General features: G+C 39.4%; 1 protein-coding gene across 2 annotated transcripts in view; it reads left to right on the top strand.

Moving 5' to 3' along the window:
* The window catches only part of NBEAL1 (neurobeachin like 1), a gene marked incomplete at both ends in the record, with an annotated part of 229,171 nt that overhangs the window by 156,955 nt on the left and 47,342 nt on the right, over positions 1 to 24,874 (top strand). For both annotated transcript variants that reach the window (XM_080689757.1, XM_080689756.1), the window contains 7 exons: positions 594 to 727; positions 3,784 to 3,885; positions 9,259 to 9,354; positions 11,490 to 11,614; positions 19,228 to 19,368; positions 23,204 to 23,334; positions 23,715 to 23,824. In XM_080689757.1, the coding sequence (XP_080545883.1) occupies positions 594 to 727; positions 3,784 to 3,885; positions 9,259 to 9,354; positions 11,490 to 11,614; positions 19,228 to 19,368; positions 23,204 to 23,334; positions 23,715 to 23,824 (839 nt within the window). The remainder of the gene's footprint in view (positions 1 to 593; positions 728 to 3,783; positions 3,886 to 9,258; positions 9,355 to 11,489; positions 11,615 to 19,227; positions 19,369 to 23,203; positions 23,335 to 23,714; positions 23,825 to 24,874) is intronic.

Genomic DNA, 24,874 nt, shown 5'->3' with positions numbered 1-24,874 from the left:
GCCATAAATCTGTGATCCTCCTCTTTTAGTCTCCCAAGTAGTGGGATTACAAGCATGTATTCATGCCAGGCTAAACAAAACAATTTAACCATTCAATAAATTAAATAAATGATTTTTATTTTTATTTTATTTTATTTTTTTGGTGGTACTGGGGTTCCTGGAAGCCCTTCTTCCTCCGGGCTACACTCCCAGTCCTATTTTATATTTTTGAAACAGGGTCTCTTACACCAGCATGGCTGGCTTCGAACCTGTGCGATCCTCCTGTCTCCGCCTCCCAAGCGCGGGGATTACAAGCGTGTGCCACCACGCCCGGCAATAAATGATTTTTATAATACAGAATTTATTTTCTCTAAGTGCTACTTTTGTCAGGAACAAGATTTTTTTTTTTTTTCTTTTGCAGGTCGGGGGATGGAACCCAGGGGCATTCTACCTCTGAGCTATACCCCCAGCCCTATTTTCTATTCTTTATTTTGAAACAGGGTCTCACAAAGTAGCTGAGACTGTCCGCAAACCGCGATCCTCGGTCTCAGCCTCCTGAATGCTGGAATTAACTTTATAGATTACCTCATTTACCAGATTTCCTCTGTTTTCAGGAGTAGGTTTTGATTTCAAGTGGCCTCACTCTCAAGTTCGAGAGATTCACTTACGACGTTACAACTTAAGGAGATCAGCCCTTGAGATATTTCACGTTGACCAATCCAACTACTTTCTCAATTTCAAAAAAGAGGTATGCTACCTTTTGGGCAATCCCAGATATGTTAATTAACTTGAAATGATTTTCCAGCTAGTGAGCTCTAATGGAATTTGGACTCTACTCTTTTGTCCATATAAAATGTTAGAGGAAAAACATGGGGCTAATCAGTATATGAATTTTTGTTGCAATTAGTTTGAGTGTTTGAAATGTGGTTGTTTTCAGAGTGTGTGTGTGTGTGTGTGTGTGTGTGTGTGTGTGTGTAAGTTAAGAATATAACATATCCATATTTAAAGCTGCTCATTGTAATTAAGCCAAAGCCCGCCTATGTGGTAAACATATCTGTATAACTTAACATATTGTATGTGGGGGGGGTGGTAATAAAACACACTACCTCTGAGCATGAGCATTCTATCTCCAAGCTATATCTTCAGCCCTAATTTTCTTTTTTCTTTCTTTCTTTATTTAATTTTTGCAGTACTGGAGTTGGAATCCAGGGACTTTTTTTGTGTGTGTGGGTCTGGGGATGGGAGCTACAACCCCTGCCCCATTTTTTATTCTTCATAATAATAATAATAATTATTATTATTGTTGTTGTTGTTTTATTTTATTTGGAAACAGGGTCTCACTATGTTGCTGAGAGCCTCACTAAGTAGCTGAGGCTGGCTTCGAACCTGTGCGATCCTCCTGTCTCAGCCTTTATTCTTTATTTTGAAACAGGGTCTCACTAAGTTGCAGAGGAACTCACTAAGTAGCTGAGGCTGTATGTGAACCACAGTCCTCCTGTCTCAGCCTACTAAGATTATAGTTGCACCTGCCTTACTTTATATTTTTATAGATCTGAATAATTCCTAACACTGTAAGAGTACTACTTCTATTTATTACAAATGAGAATTGGGAAATTATTTGGTTTTCCAAGATAATTAGTAGCAGAACTAAATTTCAGTTAAATTTTAGCAAGTTTTCTAATTCAAAGTCTAATGAGATTTATAGACTACAATTTTTGTAAAAGATAGATGGCTTTACTTCACCATTAAAATTAGCCTTCTTCTATCTTATGTTACTAAATATCTGAAACTAGCCAGGTGTGGTTTGTGCATACTTGTAATCCCAGAATCTGGGAGGCTGAGACAGGAGGATCGCGGTTCACGGCCAGCCTTAGCTACTTAGTGAAACTCTTTGCAACTCAGTGAGACCTGTTTCAAAATAAAGAATAAAATATAGGGCTGGGGGTATTGCTTGGAGGTAGAATGCCCCTGAGTTTCATCCCCAGTACCGAAAATTAAAAAATCCACTAAATATCTGAAACTAGGTCATTTAAGAAAATAGAAGGCTGGGCGTGGTGACACATGCTTGTAATCCGCTTGTAATCCCGTGCTTGGGAGGCGGAGCAGCAGGATTGCATAGGTTCGAAGCCAGCCTTGCTGGCTTAAGAGACCCTGTTTCCAAATAAAAATATAAAATAGGTCTGGGAGTGTAACCGGGAGGTAGAAGGATTTCCAGGAACCCCAGTACAACAACAACAACAAAAAAATTGAAGTTTATTTATCTTATGTTTCTGGAGGCTGGGAAGTCCAAGGGCATGGGTGCTAGCATCTAGTGAGGGTCTTTTTGTGGCACCATCGCATGGTAGAGCATTCACATAGTGAGACAGGGCAGGAATGCTAATTTGGTATCTCTGCCTTTTAGAAAGCCAGTCATGAAGCCGGGCGTGGTGGCACACGCTAGTAATCCCCGCTCTTGGGAGGCTGAGACAGGAGGATCGCACGGCTTCAAAGCCAGCCTCAGCTACTTAGTGAGGCTCTCCTCAACTTAGTGAGACCCTGTTTCCAAATAAAATATAAAAAAGGTCTGGGAGTATAGCCCAGAGGTAGAAAGCCTCTGGGTTCCACCCCCAATACCACCTAAATAAATAAATAAATAAATAAATAAATAAATAAATAAAAGAAAGCCCGTCATGAGATCCTCCACCCTCATAACCTCATCTAATCCTGATTATCTCCCAAAGGCCCCAACTCGAATGATTAAATCTGAATTTTTGGGATTAAGTTTCCAGCACATGAACTTTTGAGAAGCATGTTCAAAACAGCACTAAATGTGAGAGTTGGCTGTGGTAGGACAGGCTTGTAATCTCAGTACTCGGGAGGCTGAGACAGGAGGATCGCAGATTCAAGGACAGCCTCAGCAATTTAGTGAGGCCCTCCACAACATAGACCCAGTTTCAAAATAAAATAATAGAACCATGTCAGAGGTATAGCTTGGAGGTAGAATACCCCTGGGTTTCATTCCCAGTACCACAGCAAAAATGTGATAAAGAGGCAGCCGGGTGTGGTGGCCCATGCTTGTAATTCCAGCATTTGGGAGGCTGAGACAGGAGGACAGCCTCAGCTACTTAGTGAGGCCCTTTGCAACTCAGTGAGACCCCGTTTCAAAACAAAGAATAAACATAGAGCTAGAGTGTAGCTCAGAGGTAAAATGCCCTGGTTTCAGTTATTCCCCAGTACCGAAAAAAAAAATTAATAAAGAGGTTAAATCTACAATCCATTGTTTATTTGAAATGTCTAGAATAATCAAATACATATAGACAAAAAGCAGATTATTGGTAACCAAGGGATAAGAATTGGCAGAATTAAGAGTGATTGCTAATAAGTATGGGTTTTTCAGGGAAGTGTTGAAAATTATCTAAACTTAGTTAATGGTGATAGTTGCATAGCTCTATGAATATACTAAAAGATGAGTTTTTTTATTTTTTATTTTTTGTAGTACTGGGGATTGAACCCAGGGGCATTCTACCTCCAAACTACACCCCTAGCTTTATTTTTTATTCTTCATTTTGAAATAAGGTCTCACTAAGTTGCACCGGATCTCACTAAGTAGCTGAGGCTGGCTGTGAACCTGTGATCCAATTGTCGCAGCCTCCCACGTACTGGTATTACAAGCATGCGCCACCATGCCCAGCTTATTATACACTTCAGATGGGTGAATTATACGTTAACTGTGTAAATTATATTTCAATAAATCTCTTACAAAGATTATAACCCAAGTTTGTTTTGACCAGTTTTTAAATTCAATAATGCTATTTTTTTTTATAGGTTAGAAACAAAGTATATAGCAGACTGTTGTCACTTCATTCTCCAAATAGTTATGGAACAAGATCACCACAGGAGTTATTCAAAGCATCAGGACTGACACAGGTAGGAAAATTTAAGTCACTGTTTTGATGTTCCATTTATTTATTTATTTTTTATTTTTATTATTATTTTTTTTTTTTTTTTTGCAGTACTAGGGGTGGAATCCAGAGGCCTCTGAGCTACACTCCCAGCCCAATTTTTTATCTTTTATTCTTAAAACAGGGTCTCACTGAGTTGCAGAGGGCCTCACTAGTAGCTGAGGCTGTCCTTGAACCGCAGTCCTCCTGTCTTAGCCTTCCAAATGCTGGGATTACAAGCATGCGCCACCACTCCCAGCGTGGTGTTCCTTTTATAGCAGACTTTTGCTTAAAAGTAAAACTTTCAACTGGGCACTTTGTCTCCTGACTGTAATCCCAGTACTTGGAAGGCCGAGAAAGAAAAATCAGAAGTTTGAGGCCAGCCTTAGCAATGTAGTGAGATCCTTGCCATATAGTGAGATCCCATTTCAAAATAAATAAAATAGGGCTGGGTAGAAGCTTACAGGTAGAATGCATCTGGGTTCAATTCCCAGTACATAAAAAGTTTTAAATAAAAAAGGGCTGCATCTATAACTTGTTGGTAGAATGCCCTTGCGTTGAGTCTCCAGTACCCCCAATAACTTGCTTCTTGAGATTATTTTCTTTTGATTATTACAACTACTATTATTTCCTTAGACTGACGTTTTGAATTATCTTTGAATCTTCTTTCATTTTTTACACACGCATGGTATCTCCTCCCTCCACCTGCAATATCATTTATTTCATGGGTGTATCCCTTAATACTTTTTCTTAGCTGGGCGTGGTGGCGCACGCTTGTAATCCCAGCATTTGGGAGGCTGAGACCTGGAGAATCACGGTTCGCGGACAGCTTCAGCTACTTAGTGAGGCCCTCTGAAACTCAGTGAGACCCGGTTTCAAAATAAAGAATAAAAAATGGGGCAGTGGGTGTAGCTCGGAGGTCAAATGCCCCTGGGTTCCATCCCCAGACCCGCCCCCAAAAATTTTTCTTTTCTTTTTTTGATTTTTTTTTTTTGTCTGTGTGTGGGTCTGAGGGTGGAACCCAGGGGCATTTGACCTTCAAGGTACACCCCCTGCCCTATTTTTTATTCTTTATTTGAAATATTCTCACTAAGTTGTGGAGGAACTCACTAAGTAGCTGAGGCTGTCCGTGAACCACAATCCTCTGGTCTCAGCCTCCCGAATGCTGTGATTACAAGTGTGTGCCACCATGCCCAGCTTATTTTTTTTCTTTTTAAAACATAGCATGTGCCGGGCACAGTGACACATGCCCGTAATCCCAGTATGTAGGGGGCTGAGACAGGAAGATCACAGGTTGGTGGCCAGAGCTGGCAGCTTAGTGAGACCTTCTGCAACTTAGTGAGACCCTGTTTCCAAATAAAAAATAAAATCTGGTTGTGTATCTCAGAGGTAGAATGCCTCTGGATTCAATCCCTATTGCTATCAAAATATCTATATCTATCTATATATATAGCATATGAAAAAATAACTTGTGGGTGATTTTTTCCTTAATAATAAAATAATCCATGCATGAAAAATAAAAACAATGTGGAAATTTTTTAAATCACCATGGAAAAACAAAACATTTCCATTTCTTCTGCCAGTTAAAGCTAATTAATGCCTTTATGAGTTATATACTCACTTATATCTCATTTAATTTGTACTTCTGAGTCCCAAAAGAAGGCCATTGACTGTTAGTAGTATATTTTTGTTTTGTTTTTTCTTCGTGGTATTGGGGATTGAACCCTGGGGCTTACTACTTCCGAGCTATACCGTTAGTCCTTTTTATATTTTGTTTTGAAACAGGGTCTAAATTGCTAAGACTCTCACTAAGTTGCTGAGGCTTGTCTTGAACCTGTGATTCTCATGACTCAGTCTCCCAAATACTGGGATTGCGTGCTTGAACATGGCACAGAGGTATTTTACCTCTGAGCTAAACCTTCAACCCGACTGTATTTTTTCTTTCTTCTTCCTTTTTCCCCCCCTCTTTTCTTTGCAGTACTGGGGATGGAACCCAGGGGCATTCTACCTCTAAGCTACACCCCCAGGCTTATTTTTTATTCTTCATTTTAAAACAGGGTCTCACTGAGTTGCAAAGGGCCTCACTAAGTAGCAGAGGCTGTCCTCGAACCAAGATCCTCGGGTCTCAGCCTCCCAAATGCTGGGATTACAAGCGTGCACCACCATGCTTGACCTAATTTCATTTCTTATTTGGAAACAGGGTCTCACTAAGTCATGGAGGCCTTAAACTGTCAAGGCTAGCTTTGAATCTATGATCCTCCTGTCTCAGCCTCCTAATTACTGGGGTTATAAGCATGTGCTACCACAGCCGAGCTTTGTTAATAGTGTCTTAATCAGGAAGACTCTTTCCTTCTTCTTATATGTGCATTGAACTTTCTTTTCTTTTTTTTCCCCCTCCCTTTTTTTTATTTTTTATTTTTTTTGGTACTAAGGATTGAATCCAGCAGCATTTTGCTTCTGAGGTATACCCTAGCCTTATTTTACTTTTTGAAACAGTGTTTTACTAAGTTGCTGAGGGTTTCACTGAGTTGCCGAGGCTGGCCTTTCTGTATCAGCCTTCTTAAAGTACATTCTCTTTTGCCTATGCAAGGCTTTCTAGAAAATACATTTATTTCATTGTGTGTGTGTATATATGTGTGTTTCATTTCTCTGTCACCATATTTTCTTTGCTTAAGGCACACTGTACATTTATTTATTTATTTATTTATTTATTTGCAGTAGTGGGAATGGAATCCAGGGGCATTGTACCTCCGAGCCACACCCCCACCCCTATTTGTTAGTCTTTTTTATTTTTATTTTTTTGAAACAGGGTCTCACTGAGTTGCAAAAGTCCTCACTAAGCTGAGGCTCTCTGCGAACTGTGATCCTCTGGTCCCACTCCCGATTGCTGGGTTTACAAGCATGTGCCACCATGCCCAGCAGCACACAGATTTAAAGGCAAATGTTATCAGGTGTGGGGGCATTTGCCTGTAATCGCAGTACTTGGGAGGCTGAGATATGAGGATGAAAGGTTTGAAGGCAGCCTCAGAAATTTAGTGAGTCCAAGACCCTGTTTCTAGATAGAAATAGATCTGGGGGTGTAGCTCAGACCTAGAGTGTCCCTGGATTTAATCCTCAGCAGTGTGGTTGGACACACACACATACACACTAATGTTAATCAGTAAAACTCAGTCATACTTTATACTACTGTTAAAGTAATTGGAAGGCTAGGTGCAATTAAGTATTTAGTAGAATATAATAATCTCTTCTTTAGAAATTCTTGTAGTTACACTGGGCGTGGTGACGCACGCTTGTAATCCCCGCGCTTGGGAGGTGGAGATGGGAGGATCACGCAGGTTCGAAACCAGCCTCACTGGCTTAAGAGACCCTGTTTCCAAATAAAAATATAAAATAGGTCTGGGAGTGTAGCCCGGAGATAGAAGGGTTCCATCCCCAGTACCATCGAAAGAAGAAAGAAAGAAAGAAAGAAAGAAAGAAAGAAAGAAAGAAAGAAAGAAAGAAAGAAAGGAAGGAAGGAAGGAAGGAAGGAAGAAAGAAAGGAAGGAAGTCCTTGTAGTTAATATGATAACATCTCATCTAACATTGCTTTATAAAGGTAATTTTCTCAGTTGGGTTGAGGTAACACACACCCATAATCCCAGTTCTTGAGTGGCTGAGACAGTTGGATTGCAGGTTCAAGGTCATTTTAGGCAATTTAGGGAGACATGTGTCAAAATAAAAGGGCTGAAGGTGTAGCTCACAGGTAGAAAACCTGCTACTTCTAGTATTTCTACACAAACACACACACACACACATTAGTTTTTTTCAGGATAGCTAATGTAATATTTGAGTAGTATTAGCTTATAGTATGTCAAGTTTTAGCATATGAAGGATAGTTTTTGTATTTTAGCATAATGTTTTTAATATGTCTACTTAAGAATATTTCATTTGCCGGGCGTGGTGGCGCACGCTTGTAATCTCTGCGTTTGGGAGGTAGAGACAGGAGGATTGCGCAGGTTCGAAGCCAGCCTTGCTGACTTAAGAGACCCTGTTTTCAGAAATCAAAATATAAAATAGGTCTGGGAGTGTAGCCTGGAGGTAGAAGAGTTCCATCCCTAGTACCACCAAACAAAAAAACAAACAAAAAGCAGAATATTTCATTTTATAAAATATTTCAAAGTAGGACAGTTTTATTTTGTATTCATTTGGATAGGAACAGTCCTTTTAGAATTTATGAATTTAAGGTATTTAAGTGTTAATTTTTGTGGGTTTTTTTTTTTTTTTTTTTTGGTGGTGGTACTGGGGTTCCTGGAAGCCCTTCTACTTCCGGGCTAAATTCCCAGACCTATTTTATATTTTTATTTGGAATCCTGTTTCCACCTCCCAAGTGTGAGGATTACAAGCGTGCACCACCACGCCCGGCCTCAAGTATTAATTTCTAAACTTTAGTTTAAAATTCAAGTTCAGGTAGCCGGGCGTGGTGGCGCACGCTTGTAATCCCCGCACTTGGGAGGCAGAGACAGGAGGATCGCGCTGGTTCGAAGCCAGCCACGCTGTCTTAAGAGACCCTGTTTCCAAATAAAAAAGTATAAAAAATAGGTCTGGGAGTATAGCCCGGAGGTAGAAGGGTTTCCAGGAACCCCAGTACCACACACACACAAAAAAAAATCTTAAGTTTAGGTTATGTTCCTTTTCTAGAGACTGTGTGTGTATGTGGGGGGGTACTGGTTATTTATTGGGTACAGGGACATTCTACCTCTGAACTACACCCTCAGTCCTACCAGAGATGGAACCCAGGGGCATTCTACCTCTGAGCTCCACCCCCAGCCCTATTTTTTATTCTTTAATTTGAAATAGGGTCTCACTGAGTTGCAAAGGGCCTCACTAAGTAGATGAAGCTGGCCCAAACTGCAATCCTCCTGTCTCAGCCTCCCAAGTGCTGGGATTACAAGCATGCACCATCACACCCAGCTTTATTCTTTATTTTGAAACAGGATCTCAACTGAGGTGCATAGGACCTCACTTAGTAGCTGAGGCTGCCATGAACCTGCAATCCTTCATTCTCAGCCTCCCAAGTACTGGGATTACAAGCATATGTCATTATGCCAGGCTGTGATCAATTTTAAAAGGAAGTGAATTGAGGAAAAGTAGATTTATCTCTGCTAAAACATTCTCTTTCACTCTCCTCCCTCTTCCTCTTCTTTTCTCTCTCTCTCTCTCTCTCTCTCTCTCTCACCCTCACCCTCTCCCTCTCCCTCTCCCTCTTCCTTGTATTGTGAAGGTAGAGATAATCCCATAAAAGATGGTCTTGTTTCTGTTATCAGTTTCTAAGAGATATCGATTATCTAATTCAGATGTTGCTCTTTTTTATTCTTTCTAGAAATGGGTGAACAGAGAGATATCAAATTTTGACTACCTCATTCAGATAAATACAATGGCAGGACGAACTTATAATGATCTTGCACAATATCCTGTGGTAAGTTCTATATAGATTCCATTAATATGAAATTGCATTACAGTTTTATAATATCAAAACTATATGCATGATACTTATTTTTGTTTTTAATATATTTATAAGCCAGGCGTGGTGGCGCACGCTTGTAATTCCAGCAGTTGGGAGGCTGAGACAGGAGGATCACGGTTCGCAGACAGCCTCAGCTACTTAGGCCCTTTGCAACTCAGTGAGACCCTGTTTCAAAAAATAAAATATAGGGCTGCAGGTGTAGCTTGGTGGTAGAATGCCCCTGAGTTCCATCTCCAGTGCCTCAAAAAAATAAATAAAATATATGTATATTACTTGGGCATATTGGTGTATATCTGTAATTTCAGTTCTTGGAAGACTGAGACTGGAGAATCACAGGTTTGCAGCCAGCTTCAGTAACCTAGCAAGGCCCTCATCAACCTAGAAAGTTACAGTTTCAAAATAAAAAATAAAATAGGGCTGGGAATATAGCTCAAAGTCAGAATGCTCTAGGTTCCATCACTGGTAACACACATACACACACACACACACACACACACACACACACACACACACACACACAAATTTATGTATGGGCTGGAGGCATCACTCAGTGGCAGAGTGCTTGCCTAATATGTTTGAGGACCCTGTTTTACCTCTAGCAACACATATATGTATACACATACATACACAGATACGTATACTTTTTGTCTTTTTATATAATTTCCATTGTGGTATTTTTATTTTATTTTTATTTATTTATTTTTTTGGTGGTACTGGGGTACCTGGAAGCCCTTATACCTCTGGGCTACACTCCCAGACCTATATTATACTTTTTTTTTTTTTCATTTGGAAACAGGGTCTCTTAAGCCAGCGTGGCTGGCTTCAAACATGCGCGATCCTCCTGTCTCTGCCTCCCAAGCGCGGGGATTACAAGCGTGCGCCACCATGCCCGGCGTCATTGTGGTATTTTAAAAATATATATAAGCATGATGAATAACTAAAAAGTAAAAGCCAGCCAGGCTTGGTGGTGTACACCTGTAATTCCAGTACGTAGGAGGCTAAGAAGGAGAATTAGAGGTTCATGGTGGGCACATGGTAGCCTATAGAGACCCTGTTTCAACATAAAAAAGAAAATAGGATTAGGTGTTTAGCTCAGAGATAAATAGAGTTCAATCCCCAGTATAAAACACACACACATAGACACACACACACACCCCAAAAGCCTTTTTTTTTTCCGCTTCATTGAAAATATTTCAGTAGAATTGTAGAAAATAACCCACTTGAAATCAGGCATGGTGGCACATGCTTGTAATCCCAGCATTCAGGAGGCTGAGACAGGAGGATCACAGTTCCCAGCCAGCCTCAGCTACTTAGTGAGGCCCTCTGCAACTCAAATGAGACACTGTTTCAAAATAAAGAATAAAAACTAGGGCTGAAGGTAGAGCTTGGAGGGAATGCCCCTGGCTTCCATCCTTAGTACTGCAAAAAAAAAAAAAAAAAAAAAAGAAAGAAAGAAAGAAGAAAGAAAAGAAAAGAACCCAATTGAATTAAAGTTGAGTATATAAAATATTTGTTTAAAGTATTGTAAAAAATAAAAATAAAGTATTGTAGCCCAAGCTGGGCATGGTGAGGCATGCCTCTACACCCTGTACTTGGGAGGCTGAGACAGGAGGATCACATTTTGAGGGCAGCTGAAGCAATTTAGTGAGAATCTCAGCAACTTAGACCCTGATTCAAAATAAAAAATTAAAAGGTCTGGGGGTTAACTCAGAGGTAGAATGTCCCTGGATTCAATCCTCAGTATAAAAAATTAAGTAAATTTCAGCAGATATGGTAGTGCATACATATAATACTATTGCTTGTGAAGCTGAGATGAGAAGATCGCAGGTTCAAGGCCAATACATGGTAACTTAGCAAGACTCTGTTTCAAAATAAAATAAAATAAAATAAAAAGGGTCTAGAATGTAGCTCAGTAGTAGAATGCCCCTAGATTCATTCGCCATTACTATAAATAAAGTATTTGCGATGGAAAAAAATACTTTTCGAGACTATCCCTTTTTGTTTTTATATAAGCATTTGATATTAAATATGGGGATATTGGCTTCTCTGGGAAGGAATATCTAAATTTTTAATTGTGGCTTTTTTAGTTTCCCTGGATTTTACAAGATTATACTTCAGAAGAGTTGGACCTTAATAACCCTGCTATATTTCGAGATCTTTCCAAACCAATTGGTGTAGTTAATGATAAAAATGCCAAAGTTATGCGAGAAAAGTAAGTGCTTTTTAACCATTTTGAGAAATGCCCATTTGTTTGAATTTGTATTGATTTCTACCAAGACCAACAAAGTATTAACTTCTTCTTAATGTACAATTACTTTTGATAATCAGTCTTATAATTGCTTCACTAAAATATTTTTGGGAGTATTTTGGTTGCCCTTCAGATAATTATAGTTTTGTTTACTTTCCTTCTTCCCAAAACCTAAATTCATATTGCTCAGAATTTCTTTTCACTTTGTAATAAGTATATGCCAAAGGGTAGTAGTTTATGAAATTTTTCTTTCCAGGTAGGTATTTTAAACTTCATAACCTACTGATAGAACATGTGTAAATATTCATCTTATTTGATAAAACTTTGAAAGATATAAAATTAATATTAATCCATTCAATAATAATGTGAATAAAGAATAATTAAATAGGAAATTTAGAAAGCAATTTTTTAGGAAAGGCAAAATTTTATAATAGTTCTGCTTATTTATGATCCACTCTCTCATCTTCTCACAAGTTTTTTTCAAAACAAGCTGCTCCCAGGCAAAAAGATAATCTGATTTCAATGTTCCTTCTTTTCTTTGTGATTTTTTTTTTTTGGGGGGGGGAGTGGTACTGGAGATTAAAGCCAGGCATGTTCTACCTCTGAGCTACCCCTCTAATTATTTTTTATTTTTTATTTTGAAAACAGGATCTCACTAGGTTGCTGAGAGTCTCACTATATTGCTAAGGCCATCCTTGAACCTGCAATCCTGTCTCAGCTTCCCAAGTACTGGGATTACAGGCATGCACCACCATGCCTGGCTCTCCGAATTTTTGAATGACTTTTAATAATGAACTAATATGACATAATAATGAGAACAAGTAACTCTTTTGTAAACTAACTTACAGATTTATTTCAAAGAAGATGATACATTTATCTTTTTACCTTTTCTTTGTAAATCTTTTACTTTACTATGTTGAATGTTTATTTGATTTACCATTGGAATTTTGCTATATATGTATGTGTTGTGTCACTGCCACTAGTCAAACTCTTTTTTCCCTGACAATATAAACAATGTCTCATAGGAAATACATAAATACTTATACAAGTTTTTCTGTAGTTAAATGGATTTTTTGTTTTTTTTACAGTACTGGGTATTGAACCCAGGGGCATTTTACCCCCCAGGTACATTTCTAGCCCTGATTTTTTATTCTTTATTTGGAAACAGGGTCTCACTAAGTTGCAGAGGGTCTCACTAAGTACCTGAGGCTAGCTGTGAACCTGCAATGCTCCTGTTTTGGCCTCCCAAGTACTGAGATTGCAAGTATCTGCCACCATGCCCAGCTTAAAATTGAAAATTTTATTATATGTACAAATGAATTACAAACTTTGTTTATTCAACTAAATACTACCACTTAATTGGTTTTTTTGTAGGGGGGAGTGGATACTAGGGGTGAAACCCAGAGGCTTTCTACCTCTGGGCTATACCTCCAGTCCTATTTTTATAATTTATGTGGAAACAAGGTCTCACTAAGTGGCTGAGAGCCTCACTAAGTAGCTGAGACTGGCTTCGAACCTGCAGGATCCTACTGTCTCAGTCTCCCAAGTACAGGGATTATAAGTGTGCACCACACCCAGCCACTGAATTGTTTTTAACTGAGCTGGGTGTGACGGCTCATGCTTGTAATCCCAGCATTTGGGAGGCTGAGATAGGAGAATCACATTCACTGACAGCCTCAGCTACTTAGTGAGGCCCTTTGCAACTCAGTGAGACACTGTTTCAGAATAAAAAATTGTTTTCAATTTAGGCAGGGGTGGTAATACATACCTGTAATCTCAGTGTTTGGGAGGCTGAGACAGGAGGATTGGTTTGTAGACAACCTTAGCTGCCACTTAGACCCTTTACAACTCACTGAGACCCTCTTTCAAAATAAAGAATAAAAACTAGAGCTGGAGGTTTAGCTTGAAGGTAGAATGCCCCTGCGGTCCATCCCCAGTACCTACTTGCACTTAGTTTTTTGTTTTTGTTTTTGTTTTGTTTTGTTTTGTTTTTGCGGTACTGGGAATGGAATCCAGGGGCATTCTACCTCCGAGCTATGACCCCAGCCCTATTTTATTCTTTATTTTGAAACAGGGTCTCACTAAGTTGCAGAGGGCCTCACTAAACAGCTGAGACTGTCCGTGAACCGTGATCCTCCTGTCTTAGCCTCCCAAATGCTAGGGTTATAAGCGTGTGCCACCATGCCCAGCTCCCAGCCCAATTTTATTTTTTATTTTGAAATAGAGTCTTACTGGCCGGGCGTGGTGGAGCACGCTTGTAATCCCCGCGCTTGGGAGGCAGAGACAGGAGGATCGCGCAGGTTCGAAGCCAGCCGCGCGCGCTGGCTTAGGAGACCCTGTTTCCAAATATAAAATGTAAAAATAGGTCTGGGAGTGTAGCCCGGAGGTAGAAGGGCTTCCAGGAACCCCAGTACCACCAAAAAGAAAAAGAAGAAAAAGAAAAAAAGAAATAGAGTCTTACTAGTTGCAGAGGGGCTCACAAGGTTGCTGAGGCTGGCCACTAACCTGTGATTCTTCTGTCTCAGCCTTTCAAGTACTGGAATTAAAAGTATCCACCACTATGCCAGTTTATACTTAGATTTTATACACAAATTCAGATGTCACCATTCAGACCAAAATATATATGTGTGTGTGTGTGTGTGTGTGTGTGTTTACATATATAAATATATATGTGATAGAGTTTACAGAATCACTATATGTCTATTTCTAGTACTCTTGCTAAAGTCTTTTTCCTATATACCATCTCCTTTTTGTTTATGTGTAGATTACTGTTTATGTGTAGATTTCCTAGTAGCTTTTTTACTGTTTTCCATATTTTTCCATTACTTTAGCCATGAAAAGATATCTAATTATCACATTGCTTCTAATGGCAGGGAAATGGAAAAACATAAATGTCTAAAATTAAGGAAATAGTTAAACCATTATATATTTTTATAGTGCAATACCATGCATATATCTGTTTTAAAACGGTTAATCAGCCAGGCATGATTATGCCTTCTTGCAATCCCAACATTTAGTAGGCTGAGACAGGAGGATCATGGTTTGCGGACAGCCTCAGCTACTTATTGAGGCCCTTTGCAACTCCGTGAGACCCTGTTTCAAAGTAAAGAATAAAAAATCGGGCTGAAGGTGTAGCTCTGAGGTAGAATGTCCTGGATTCCATCCCCAGTACAGAAAAAAAAGTTTAATTATTTGAAAAATGTTAATTAAGTTATTAAATTGAAATATAAGTTTTATATATTAAATACTATGTACAGAATTTGTTGTGCGTGTGGTATTTGAAATCAAACCCAGGATCTCGCTCATGTTAGTTACTCTACTACTGAGCTACATCCCCAGCCTCTCCCCGCCCCCTTTTTTTTTGCGGTATGGAATCCACTGGGATGGAACCCAGGAACATTCTACCTCCAAGCAACACCCCAGCCCTATTTTTTTATTCTTTAATTTGAAACCGGGTCTCACTGAGTTGCAAACGGTCCCACTAAGTAGCTGAGGCTGTCTGCGAACCGCCATCCTCCTGATTGCTGGGATTACAAGAGTGCGCCACCATGCCTGGCTTGTTTGGTTGGTGGTTGTTTGTTTGTTTGTTTGTTTGTTTGTTTGTTTGTTTGTGGGGTCTGGGGATGGAACCCAGGGGCATTCACCTCCAAGCTACACCCTCAGCCCGATACTTTATTCTTTATTTTGAAATAGGGTCTTACTAAGTTGCGGAGGGCCTCACTAAGTAGCTGAGGCTGTCCATGAACCACGATCCTCCTGTCTCAGCCTCCCGAATGCTGGGATTACAACCGTGCACCACCACACCCAGCTTTTTTGTTTGTTTGTTTTTTGCAGTACAGGGGATAGAACCCAGGGATATTGTACCTCTGAGCTATACCCCAGCCCGGCCCTATTTTTTTAGTCTTTTCATTTCTTTCTTTTTTTTCTTTTCTTTCTTTTTTTCAGTACTGAGGATGGAACTCAGAGCATTCTTTCCCCAAGCTATACCCCCAGCCCTGTTTTTTTAGTCTTTTTAAATTTTGAAACAGTATCTCACCGAGTTGCAAAGGGCCTCCCTAAGTAGCTGAGGCTGTCTGTGAACCCGATCCTCTGGTCTCAGCCTCCCGAATGCTGGGATTACAAACTGTGCCACCATGCCTGGCTAGTCTTTTTATTTCTGAAACAGGGTCTCACTGAGTTGTGAAGGGCCTCATTAAGTAGCTAAGGCTATCCATGAACCTGAATCCTCCTGTCTCAGCCTCCCAAATGCTGGGATTACATGTGTGCATCACTACGCCCAGCCCCCCAGCCCTGTTTTTTTTTGTTGTTGTGGTGGTACTAGGGATGGAACTGAGGGGCATTGTGCCTCCAAGATACACCCACAGCCCTTTTATTTTTGAAACAGGGTCTCACTGAGTTGTGAAGTGTCTCACTAAGTAGCTGAGGCTGTCTGCAAACTGTGATCCTCAGGTCTAAGCCTCCCAAATGCTGGAATTACAAGCGTATGCCACCATGCCATTATGCCTAGCATGGTGGCATATGCTTTTAATCCCAGTTCTTGGGAGGCTGAGACAGGAAAATGGCAGGTTCACAGCCAGCCTCAGCAATTTGTGAGGTGAGGCCCTCCACATTCTACAACTTAGACTCTGTTTCAAAATAAGGAATAAAATATGGCTGGGGTGTAGCTCACAGCTAGAATGGTCCTGAGATCAATCCCTAGTACCAAGTAGTAGTAGTAGTAGTAGTAGTAGTAGTAGTAGTAGTAGTAGTCATAAAGTTTACTTCTTTTGGTGGTGGTACTGGGGATCGAACCCAGGGGAATTCTGCCTCTGAGCTATACCTTAGTACTGCTTTGTTTCTTTTTATTAAGAAACAGGGTATCACTTAGTTGGGGAGGGCATCACTAACTTGCTGAGGCTGGCGGCGAACCTGTGATCCTGTCTCAGTCTCCCACATACTAGGATTACAGGTATGCACCACACACAAGGCTTTAAATTTTATTTTAAGGCAAGTCTTACTGAGTTTACCAAGCTGGCCTCAAATTTAAGATCCTTCTTCCTTACCCTCCTGAGTAGCTGGGATTTTAGGCATGCACTATGGTTCTTAACTATATACAGCACTTTTTTTGTATGTGTGTTGTGCTGGGGATTGAACCCAGGAGCATTCTACCTCCAACCTACATCCCCAGCCTGATTTTTTGTTTTTATTTTGAAACAAGCTCTCACTAAGTTGCGGAGGGCCTCACTAAGTAGCTGAGGCTGTCCTTGAACCCGGATTCTTCTTTCTCAGCCTCCCCAGTGCTGCGATTCCAAACTGCCACCACGCCTGACTAGTCTTTTCATTTCTGAAATAGGATCTCACTGAGTTGTGAAGGGCCTCATTAAGTAGCTAAGGCTATCCACAAACCTGGATCCTCCTGTCTCAGCCTCCCAAATGCTGGGATTACAATCATACACCACCACACCCAGCTCTATACAGCACTTTTATGTTAAAAAAAATTTTGTAGGGTTGGGGGCATATATCACCCCAGCCTAGAACATTTGCCTAACAAGTTCGCTCTGTGTTTGATCCAGCATTGTGATTTTTTAAAAAGAGTGTATTAATCTATACATAAGAACAGATAGAGTCAGGCGTGGTGGCACACGCTTGTAATCCCTTGGGAGGCGGAGACAGGAGGATCACACAGGTTCCAAGCCAGCCACGCTGGTTTAAGAGACCCTGTTTCCGTGCCAGGCGTGGTGGCGCACGCTTGTAATCCCCGCACTTGGGAGGTGGAGACAGGAGGATTGCGCTGGTTTGGAGCCAGCCTCCCTGGCCTAAGAGACCCTGTTTCCAAATTTAAAAAATGTAAAATAGGTCTGGAAGTGTAGCCCGGTGGTAGAAGGGTTTCCAGAAACCCCAGTACCACCCCCCCCCCAAAAAAAAAGAGAGAGACCCTTTTTCCAAATGAAAAGTATAAATTAGGTCTGGGAGTGTAGCCCAGAGGTAGAAGGGTTTCCAGGAACCCTAGTACCACCAATTAAAAAAAAAAAGAAAAGAACAGATAGAGATTCATCAAATTAATATCGCTGAGAAGTAAAATTGTAGTTAAGTTCTTCCTCCTCCTCCTCCTCCTCCTCCTCCTTCTTCTTTTGCAGTACTGGAGATGGAACTCAGGGGCATTCTACCTCTGAGCTACACCCCCAGCCCTATTTGTGGGGGGGGCACTGGGGATGGAACACAGGGGCCTTCTACCTCCGGACTACACTCCCAGACCTATTTTATATTTTTTTAAATTTGGAAACAGGGTCTCTTAAGCCAGCTGAGGCTGGCTTCGAACCTGCTCGATTCTGCTGTCTCCGACTCCCAAGATCCTCCTGTCTTCTCCTCCCAAGCTCAGGGATTACAAGAGTGCGCCACCACATCTGGCCCCAACCCTATTTTTTATTCTTTATTTTGTAACAGGGTCTCCCTAAGTAGCTGAGGCTAGCTGTAAACTGAGATCCTCCTGTCTCTGCCTCCCAAATGCTGGGATTACAAGCATGTGCCCCCATGCCCGGCTAGTTCCTTCTATTCTTATTCTCTGTGCTTTCTCATTTTTTCACAGTGAACATGTAGTATAATTGTGCAATACAAAAATATTTCCAGATCTTATATTTTGATATATTATTGTTTGGAAAATATAGTATTAAGAAATATATATTATTTTTCATATACTAATAAGGTGTGATGGTACAGATATGTAGTTTGAAAATGAAGTGTATAAAAAAAACTAGTCAGGTACACTGGGGCATGCCTGCAATAGGAGCTGAGGCAGGGGGATTACAAATTCAGGTTATCCATGGCATATGAGTGAGATGCTATCACAAAATAAAATTTTAAAAAAGTGTGGGGAAGCCGGGCATGGTGGCATATGCTTACAATCTCAGCATTCTAGAGGCTGAAACCAGAGGATTGTGGTTCGCGGCCAGCCTCAGCTACTTAGTGAGGCCCTCCATAATTTAGTGAGACCCCGTTTCAAAATAAAGAATAAAAATAGGGCTGGGGGTGAAGCTCGGAGGTGAATGCCCCTGGGTTCCATCCCCAGACCCGCAAAAAAAAAAAAAAAAAAAAGTGTGAGGATGTAGCTCAGTGGTACAGCAACTCAGGTTTGATCCCCAGTACTGCAAAACACACACACACACACACACACACACACACACACACACACACACAGCCAGCACCTGGTGGTGCAGGCTTGATCCCCAGTACTGCAAAACACACACACACATACACACACACACACACACACACACACACACACACACACACACACAGAGCCAGCACATGGTGGTGCGTGCTTGGAATCCCAGTACTTGAGAGACTAAGACAGTGAGATAGCAGGTTTGAAGCCAGCCTCAGCAACTTTGTGAGGCCCTCTGCAACTTAGTGAGACTCTGTTTCAAAATAATGAATAAAAAAAATAGGTCTGGGGGTGTGGCTTGGAGGTAGAATGCCCCTGGGTTCAATCCTCAGTACTGGAAGAAAAAAAAAAGCTCCATTTCACCAATATATACATATTTAGGTCTCCATATATAATTTTACTATTGTGGTTATAAAACTCTAGTTTCTCTTTTTAGATATGAAAATTTTGAAGATCCTATGGGAACAATTGATAAGTTTCATTATGGTACTCACTATTCAAATTCTGCGGGAGTCATGCACTATCTCATTCGTGTCGAACCATTCACTACCCTCCACATTCAGCTTCAGAGTGGAAGGTATGTTTAGGGTAAATAAGCTATTTTCTTATGCTGATGTTAATGTAGGAAAGTATTTCCTTTGATGTCAAATGCTATATTAGAGGGCCATGTGTTTTTTATTCTTTTCTACTAGATTTTGATTCAGATAAAAATAACCAAACTAGTGTGAAAATGAGTCAGACTGACTCACACATGACTTTCAAGGGGAATTCTTTTTTCACTGTTATTCTGCTGTACCTTTGGGATTCCTACTGTTTTAAGGAATTTACCAGAAATTTAGAATTAGATCTGATTTAGAGTAATTTAAGCCATCTTTAGATAGTCAAACCTCAGCAATACCTACTTGGTTCTCTTAAAAATACTTATCTAGGCCGGGCGTGGTGGCACACGCTTGTAATCCCCGCGCTTGGGAGGCAGAGACAGGAGGATCACGCAGGTTCGAAGCCAGCCGCGCGCGCTGGCTTAGGAGACCCTGTTTCCAAATAAAAATGTAAAAATAGGTCTGGGAGTGTAGACTGGAGGTAGAAGGGCTTCCAGAAACCCCAGTACCACCCCCCTAAAAAATATATTTATCTAGAGGAAAAGAAAAGGAAACAAAGAGCAGCCATTTAAAGAGGTTTGATACCACTGTACTGACTTATCCGCAAGTATTCTAATTTGCCTCTGATTCACCTTTTCCTAAAATTTCTAAAGAAACTAATTTCTCCATGAATCCTCTGTTCTTTAGTGTAGATCCTAATTATACCAATTTTGTCTCCATATTGCTTTATTCCTTGTCATAATCATTTTGCTTTCTCCTCCCAGTTAGGGTGGAGAAATAAATATTGACTGTGCATTCTCTTTCCACATAGTTTCTTTTACAGTTTTAAAAACTAAATTCTATTTGTAATTCAGAGGACACAATGTAAAAAATGAAAGCCATCAGGAAAATTTGATAAGGGACTTCTATCTAAAATGTATAGATCCTGCACCGGGTGTGGTGGCACACGCTTGTAATCCCTGTGCTTGGGAGGCAGAGACGGGAGGATCGCGCAGGTTCGAAGCGCAGGTTCGCAGCTGGCTTAAGAGACCCTGTTTCCAAATTTAAAAAATATAAAATAGCTCTGGGAGTATAGTCAGGAGGTAGAAGGGTTCCATCCCCAGTACCACCAAAAATAAAAAATAAAAAATAAATAAAAAGTATAGATCCTCACAAATAATAAAGAGACAACTCAATTTAAAATGGACGAAGAAGTTGGACATGGTGGCGCAAACTTGTAATCCCAGCATTTGGGAGACTGAGACCGAAGGATTACGGTTCTCAGACAACCTCAACTACTTAGTGAGGCCCTTTGCAACTCAGTGAGACCCTGTTTCAAAATAAAGAATAAAAAATAGGGCTTGGGGTGTAGTTCGGAGGTAGAATTCCCCTGGGTTCTACCCTTAGTACCGCAAAATAAAATAAAATAAAATGGACTAAGGATTGGAATAGACATTTCTCTAAAGAAAAGATACAGATGTCTAATAAGCACATGTAAAAATTCTAACATCATTAGTTATCAGGGAAATACAAAAAAAAAACTTCAATGAGAGGCATTTCACATCCTCTCGTATGACTATAATAACAAAGATACAGGTAACAAACAGGTAATAACAAAGATGGAGGTATTAGTGATGAAACCTAGGGACATTCTGCCTCTGAGCTACAACCTCAGCCCTATTTTTATTCTTTATTTTGAAATAGGGTCTCACTGAGTTGCAGAGGGCCTCACTAAGTAGCTGAGGCTGGCCATGAACCCATATTCTACTGTCTCAGCCTCCCAAATGCTGGAATTAAAACTGTGTGCCACCACACCTGGATCACATAAAAGCTATTGTTCATGAGCATGTAGAGAAATTATAATACTTACATGCTGCTGGTAAGAATGTAAAATAATACAGTTCCTATGGGAAACAGTCTAGCAGTTCCTCAGAAGGTTAAACATAGAATTACCATATATATGACTTAGTAGTTCTACTCTGAGATTCATACCCAAGGTAATTGAAGACATATGATCACACAAAAACTTATGCATATGTATAGTATTATACTGTTTATAATTATAGCATTTTATAATGTTAATGATATATAAAATAAATATAATGTTAATAAAAAGTATTAACAATAATCAGCATGGTAATGTCAATAATAATAACCAGCTGGTAGTAACCATAACCAGCATTGTTTATAATAACTAAAATATAGAAACAAACCAAGTGTCCACTTATTTTTAAATTAATAAATAAATCTAAAAATCCATGCAATGGACTCTTATTTGGGAATTAATGAATAAAAGAAATGAAATATTGATACAAGCTACAACTGGATAAGCCTTGAAAACATGCTGAATGACATATGCTGGATAAAAAGGACTGTGTGTTTCCTAATTTCCATGAACTAGATGCAAAATTGAAAATCTATGGAGACAGAAAGTAGATTAGTATTTGCCAGGGGTTGGGTAAGGTGAATGGAGAGGGGCTGCTAGTAGGTACAAGTGTTTCTTCTTAGAAGTATGAGAATATTTTAAAATTGAGGAAATGTTTGAACAACTAGGAATATACTATAAGCCATTTAATTGTCCATTTCAAATGAATTAATTATAGGATATGTTAGTTTTACCTCAATTCTGTGCCTCTTCTTGTATGTGAATAGGCCACTGTTAGACTTTTTCAGTGGCCTAATTTCTGTTTGTAATTAAAGTTCAAAGTTTTGGTAAAACCACCTTTTCATCAGACCAAGATGAGTAGGCATAAGAACATATCTAAATTAGTAACTTGTGTCACTCTTTACCTTATGTTATGGCTTTACTTTTTTGGACTCAAGGGAACACAGTATCAAAGGAAATAAAACGGAAGAAGATTATGTTTTTTGTGGTTAAGGAAAGCATGATACAATTGCAGCATTGCCACTTGAGTTTATTCTAACTACCGTAGGCTCCGACCTAAAATTTGTTGGAAAGTCAGTAAAGTTAAGCTAGTATTGTATGCAAGTGAAATATAAGAGCCTTAACCCACAGCTATTTCCCTGAGTTACCCTCTGGTTTTGAAAAGAGTTTGCATAGTCATGTAGGAAAGATTAAATCAGCAGCATCCCTTTAATTCTGTTAATCACGTATGTAAATACTATAATGCTTAGAGCTATAGTTAAACTCTGATTTTCATATGTCCAAATAATATTTACTTTTTACCTCTATCCCCTTTATTCACTTTTTGTAATAAAATTTACTCAGCAAAATTTATGCCATTTAAAAATCTCTCTCTTAAGATTATATTTAATTTAGTTGAAATCTTTCTCCTGTGTCCTTTTGTTTTCAACTATTTTAACTGAGATGATAGTGGTAAATAAAGTTATGGCTTCTGACAATAAAATTGAAAGATTATTTTCATAGGGATTGTGTATGCATGTATGTCTGTATTTTTATTTATTTATTTTGTAGTATTGGGGATTGAACCCAGGGGCATCCTATTTCTAAGATAAACCCCGCCATACATACACACACACACACACACACACACACACACACACACACACACACACATATATATTTTTTTAAGCTTGAAACAGGGTCTCACTAGGTTGATGAGACTCTCACTGTTTGTCTGAGGCTGCCCTTGAATCTGTGTTGCTCCTGTCTCAGCCTCCCAAGTACTGGGATTGTAGGTGTACAACAACCAAGTCTGGCTGAGATTGTGTTTTTAGACATTACAAAAGAAGATGAAGAAAAAAGCATCTCTAATAATTTGGAAACCTGAATGGAGTTTAAAGATCTTTGTCTCATGATTTGTTGTTGCTCCCATACAATATTTACTGTTGTTTTTCACCTTCCACATGCAGGTTTGACTGCGCAGATCGACAGTTCCATTCTATACCTGCTACCTGGCAAACTCTCATGGATAACCCAAATGATGTGAAAGAACTTATTCCTGAATTTTTCTACTTTCCTGAGTTTTTGGAAAATCAAAATAGTAAGAATTAGAGGATTAAAAAATTAATGAAAAACCTGAGAAATATCTTTAAAGACATTTTTGTAATGTCATATAGCTTATTTAAGATTCATTCTGTGGATTACTCAGTGATAGGGTTTAATTAATGCCAAGATACTAGTCTATCTACCAGGGAAGTGCTGTAAGAAACTAATTAAGATAAATTAGTCTCTCTGGGCGTGGTGGTGCACACTTGTCATCCCAGCATTTGGGAGGCTGAGATAGGAGGATCCTGGTTTGTGGACAGCCTCAGCTACTTAGTGAGGCCATTTGCAACTCAGTGAGACTCTGTTTCAAAATAAAAAATAAAAAATCTAACTTAATCTAAAATGATTTGATCTTTTATCTTTTTCATGTTTCAGAATTTAACTTGGGTCGTCTACAAGTTTCCAAAGAACTAGTAGATGATGTCATTCTCCCCAAATGGGCTAAATCAGCTGAAGATTTCATCTGCAAACATAGGAAAGCTCTGGTAAGATTTTTGTTTAGTTATTAGATTAAGAAGATACAGATTTTTCAAAAGATGAGATATAAAGCATTTCTGATTATTTTTTTAGGTTAATTTGTGATGTATTATATATATATTTTTTTTAGGGAGTACAAAAATTATTTTTAGGATACAAATCTTTCTTTCTTTTTTTTTTTTTTTTTTTGAGGTACTGAGGAAGGAACCCAGGGGCCTTCTACCTTCGAGCTACACCCCCAGCCCTATTTTTTATTCTTTTATTTTGAAACAGAGTCTCACTGAGGAACTGAGGCTGGCCATGAACCACAATCCTCCTGTCTCAGCCTCCCAAATGCGGGGATTACAAGCATGCACCACCACACCTGGCTATATGAGATTTTTTGTGCCTTAATCATAAGAGTTGAAGAAGGATGAAAGTCTGTTTTCTTTAGTTTCTTAATTTTCTGTAGTTTCTTCTCAGCTACAAAGGAAACATTGACCCTGACTATCCACAGACATGAAAGCCTCTTCTTGGCTGATCTAAAGGATACTGGGAAGGTCAGGTCTTTTTATTAGTTGCCGAATCATTACCTTTGATATTCTGGGAAAAGCATAAACATGCAAGATATTAACCCTCAAGAACAGTAATTCAAACCACAGAAGAACAACCCTATGCAAAGTATACTGGCCAAGAAAATGAGAATTTTATCCCATCAAGATGTTAACCAATAACTTTTCTTGAAGGGGACATCCACCAAGGTAATCTACATGAACTAGAAATGGGTACTAGCCCACAAACCCAACAGGCACTTCATCAATATACTTATGTTGTGCCCAGTCCAGCAAAAAGTTTGCTTTACTCTGGAATAAAAACTAGGAGACAAATAAGTTGATATTTTTTAAATCTTGATAGACATAATGTAGATAAAAGTAAAAATCACAAAAATAACACCCTGATTTAGTCTTCTTGGTTCTTTCAAATAATACTTTTAAAACTTCCAAAAGCTCACAGGAATAGTGTTCAAGGGTCATTTTCAGCATCTAGAGGCTTATTCCTAACTTTAGAGCCTTGATTCT

The sequence above is a fragment of the Muscardinus avellanarius genome (genome assembly GCF_963383645.1).
Source record: "Muscardinus avellanarius genome assembly, chromosome: 2".
In the NCBI taxonomy this organism is placed as follows: Eukaryota; Metazoa; Chordata; class Mammalia; order Rodentia; family Gliridae; genus Muscardinus; species Muscardinus avellanarius.
Note: the sequence above shows the minus strand (reverse complement) of the source record. Positions and strands in the feature narration are given on the sequence as shown.